Below are 4,561 nucleotides of genomic sequence, written 5' to 3'. Positions count from 1 at the left end.
AGGACACAGAGCTTTGGGAAATGTGTGCAGCGTGCAGGGTAGGTCTTGCTCCATAGCTGCAGTGAAAACTTTGTGGTCTCTTCTTGGTTCTCAGTGACACCGTACAAATCTACAGGAACTCAATGTCCTGACAGAGAATTACTCCAGACTTGCTCCAGTCCCCCTGAGTGCAAGATTTATGTCGTTCATTTATTACAAAAGACAGTATTTTTTCCTCTGGCTTCTACCATCAGAAGAAATTGATTGAGTGTCTTTCTTCAGCTCTGAATGTCTTTATACAACATTATGTTTTGTATTTGATTAAAAGAATGTTTTTTAAAATCGTTAAAGTGCATGGTGGTATAGAAATACATCATTTTACAGTGAGGCAGGCATATAAATAGCTGAGCTGTGTTTTCCATGTAGCTGGTGCTTTGCCGGGTTTCACCAGAAGAGGGCAGAGTTTGGAAAGGACTCCTCGCAGCCCGGGCTCCCTATTGTGTGGGGAAACAGCAAAGGGAAAACAAGCACAAGTTTCTCCTCGGCACGCTTGCACCGACTGACTATGTGCAAGAGTCAGCAGATAAACTCTGGAAGACCTTAAAGTAAAAAGAAAACGGAAAGAGAAACAAAATTCAAAATCAGCTTTCTAGGGAAATCTGTGGAATTGAAGAGAGAAACTGCAACAGTTTTTTGTGGGTTCACCCTGCTGATTGTCTCTCTGAGAACTGTCACTCACTGCACGTTGCATTAATCAGAGCACAGGATTTATTTCTCTGCCGTGACTTCCAACCTGTGAATAAATATCACTTTTAGAGAGAGAATGGGACCTGAAAAGACTATCGAGCACTGAACAGAGGGGTGAGTTTTATTAAACGGTTTCTTCTCTTTCAAATCTGCTGGAGCTTTCTAACATCCTGCTTGCAGGCACAGCAGCCCGATGACTTGTCTTTTCCCTGCAGCTTGTTGCATATCTCCTAAGGCTTTCCTGACCGCAGGCTTATTTCTGTAACCTTTCCCACCACGACTCCAGGTCAGTTTGGTAACATTTGCAGTAGAGCTGACTCGGTGCTGATTTGCTTTCATGAGACATTAAACCATAAAGCTTTGAAACCAAACAACAGTCTAAAAATCAAATAAAATCCAGCGCAATTAAAATGGCAGGTGACTCTAGGTTTCCAGATGTGGACACTGATGGATCAGAAAAAAATGAAGAAACAGAGATTGTAGTCAATGTCGGTGGGGTAAGGCAGGTGTTCTATGGAGATAAACTGAATCAATACCCAGAAACACGGCTGGCAGAGCTGATCAACTGTTTATCGGGGGGATACGATAGCATATTCTCCCTCTGTGATGACTATGATCCTGGAAAGAGAGAGTTTTACTTTGACAGAGATCCAGATGCTTTCAAATGCATTATTGATGTGTATTACTTTGGGGAAATTCACATGAAGAAAGGAATATGCCCCATATGTTTTAAGAATGAAATGGAATTTTGGAAAGTGGATCTGAAATTTTTGGATGACTGCTGCAAAACCCATCTAAGTGAAAAAAAGGAAGAACTGGAAGAAATAGCCCGAAGGGTGCAACTCATTCTGGATGACTTGGGAGTGGATGCCTCGGAAAGTCGCTGGAAAAAGTGCCAAAAATACATCTGGAAATTTCTGGAGAAGCCAGAATCGTCCTACCCAGCTCGAGTGATTGCTGTTCTGTCCTTTCTGTTTATCTTGATCTCCTCTGTCGTGATGTGTGTGGGGACCATCCCAGACCTGCAGGTCGTGGATGCAGAGGGGAACCGTATGGAGCACCCAACCCTGGACAGCATAGAGACAGCCTGTATAGGCTGGTTTACCGTGGAGTATGTGCTGAGACTAATCTCCTCTCCCAACAAACTCCACTTTGCCCTGTCTTTCATGAACATTGTTGATGTGCTAGCAATACTTCCTTTCTATGTCAGCCTGACCTTAACCCACTTGGGAGCCAAGCTGATGGAGCTGAGCAATGTCCAGCAGGCTGTCCAGGCACTGCGCATCATGAGGATCGCGAGGATTTTCAAGCTTGCACGGCACTCCTCAGGGCTCCAGACTCTAACATATGCCCTGAAACGCAGCTTTAAGGAGCTCGGGCTGCTCCTCATGTACTTAGCTGTTGGAATCTTTGTCTTTTCTGCCCTGGGTTATACCATGGAGCAAAGTCACCCTGAAACTTTATTTAAAAGCATCCCTCAGTCATTTTGGTGGGCAATCATTACCATGACCACAGTTGGATATGGAGACATATACCCTAAAACAACACTAGGAAAACTGAATGCTGCCATCAGTTTTCTTTGCGGGGTGATAGCGATTGCCCTTCCCATCCATCCCATCATTAACAACTTTGTCAGGTATTATAACAAACAGAGAGTTTTAGAAACAGCTGCCAAGCATGAATTGGAACTGATGGAGCTAAACTCAGCCGAGGGAAAAGCTGCAAGCTTCAAAAGTGAACTAGAGGATCTTGAGAGGGAAGGCAAGGACGGTCCTTTTTATAACAGCCGGCTAAAAGTCTCCCACAGTGACACCTTTATTCATCTCCTGTCAGAAGAGAAACACTATAGGACCAGGCTTCAAAGCTGCAAATAAACTGTGAGCTGTTGTCAGCGCTAAGCTATAGATCGGGACAGTCTGACAATCAACTATTGAAAAGACTCGTGGGATCTGTCAGAGTTGGGAGGGAGCACTGCTTTGCTTTTCCAACATGAATATAAATTAACCCCATGGTATCTCCATCAAGAGTTGGTAAGACTTTGCCATTGTTACCCAAAATAAAATAGTAGGACTCCATTGAGATCAGACTGCTTATAATGAGTGCGTTTCAACAAAAAATATTTGTAACCATTTTAGAGACTAAAAAGTCCTTCCTGATCAGTAAATGTTCTACAACCTGAATGTGCAATGTTGCCACATCAGAACTCTGTACCTGTGACAATAAAGAGCAGCATCGCACAGATTGTGTCTTCCAGGCTGTCTTTAATATATTTGCAACTAGGAGAACTGCTCCTTAAAAAAATAAAGCAGCCTCTTCACTTGTATTAGATTCAGGTTTACAGCAAAACGTTTCAAGCAGTTTCAGCCTAGACATACAGAAAGTATAAGCATATACCATGTGCAGAATATTAGAGTCAATGAAAGATTTTGGTTTTGTAAAATGTAATTTGAGGTCAACTTTTGGGGTAGGTATCTGTTCCTCTTTCCAGAAAAAAAATAATTTTCAATGGGGCATGAAGCTATTTTGGGGGCAGATATGTAGAACAGTATCAATGTATTTTAAGGAGAAAATTTTAAAAATGTTTGTTCTAGCTTTTAATTACTACATAATAATTTAGATATGCAGGGATCTTTCAGGAAGGATTTATAATCAAGTAATTTATAAAACAATTCATTTTAATTCAGTATTAATAGAAGTTTATAAGACAGTTAAATTGAGTACTTCTAAATAAAAAACTAACTCTTTGAAAGTAAGTGTAGAGAAAGTTTAAATAAAATAGTGTAATCTCCATTTGATTTATGGTAAAAATATCTATCAGAGTTAACATATTACTAGTTTATTAAAAAAAAAACAACCAACAAACAAAACAAACCACATCCCACCCCTACAATAACGACATGATTTTGCAAATGTTAGTTTACAGAGGTAGAAGGCACTAATCAGTATCTTACTCATTAATCAGTATATTAATCAACACCAGTGTGTAGCTACTATCCTTTCCAAATCAAGTGCCATCTATGTGAACATTAATTTGGCTCGTCTAACAACTGCAATATATGGGTCTGGTCTTTACCAGAGAAATCCACTGAAACTAGGAGTTATGCCAGCTTAAAGGGGATGGGAGAACTGGCACAACGATGTATTTACATACATGAAAAGTAGGATCCCAAATGATTACAGGGCTAGAGTAGCTGTCTTATTTGTTCCCTTTTGTGCTGAGCAGCCCCTTGCCGAGATGAAATGGAACAGGAAGAGCCATGACTTGACCCCGGCACCTCATGCCCCCCCAGAGGTCCTTGTGTCTCTTCCCCTGGGACGTGGGAAAGCAATGGGGCTGTGGTATCCACCCCACAGGAGCAGTGACTGGAGGGGCACAGAGACATGGGCTGGGGTCAGTCCTGGCACATTTTTTGCCCCTGGCAAAGGGGTATGTGTCTGCTGGTGGGAAGAGACCTCTTCTGCTGGGAGCAGTGGTGGTCTGTAGGGGCTGGGCAGGTGTGCAGAGATGGACAGCAGCTCCCCAGGAACATTGTCTGCTCTGCAGGTCTCCTGACATGGAAATAAACCCCTGGCTCCCCCAGGCTGAAGCCCTTTCCCAGCACTATCCTTCACACTCCAAGCTGCTCACCTCCAGGGATGCCTACTCTGTATCCCCATGTCCCAGCCCCATGACAGACCTACTGTCCTATTCCATAACCCCATTACCATATCCTGCCCCCATCAAGTAAGATAAATCAAAGCAACATCAAAACCTTTCTGTACCAGAATCCTTCCACCAGCCTTTATCCCAAATTCTCTCCTGCCTAAGGCCAACAGCCCATCCAAGTGACCTTCT

General features: G+C 42.7%; 1 protein-coding gene across 1 annotated transcript; it reads left to right on the top strand.

Annotated features, from left to right (window-relative positions):
- Positions 1–411: 411 nt before the first annotated feature.
- KCNF1 (potassium voltage-gated channel modifier subfamily F member 1) lies at positions 412–2,972 on the top strand. Its single transcript, XM_026846415.1, has one exon. It carries the CDS (start codon positions 1,137–1,139, stop codon positions 2,598–2,600), a length of 1,464 nt encoding a protein of 487 aa, XP_026702216.1. The 5' UTR covers positions 412–1,136; the 3' UTR covers positions 2,601–2,972.
- The last annotated feature ends 1,589 nt before the right edge of the window (positions 2,973–4,561 follow it).

Source organism: Athene cunicularia (genome assembly GCF_003259725.1).
Source record: "Athene cunicularia isolate RWA chromosome 3 unlocalized genomic scaffold, athCun1 chr3_part1, whole genome shotgun sequence".
Lineage (NCBI taxonomy): Eukaryota > Metazoa > Chordata > Aves > Strigiformes > Strigidae > Athene > Athene cunicularia.
Note: the sequence above shows the minus strand (reverse complement) of the source record. Positions and strands in the feature narration are given on the sequence as shown.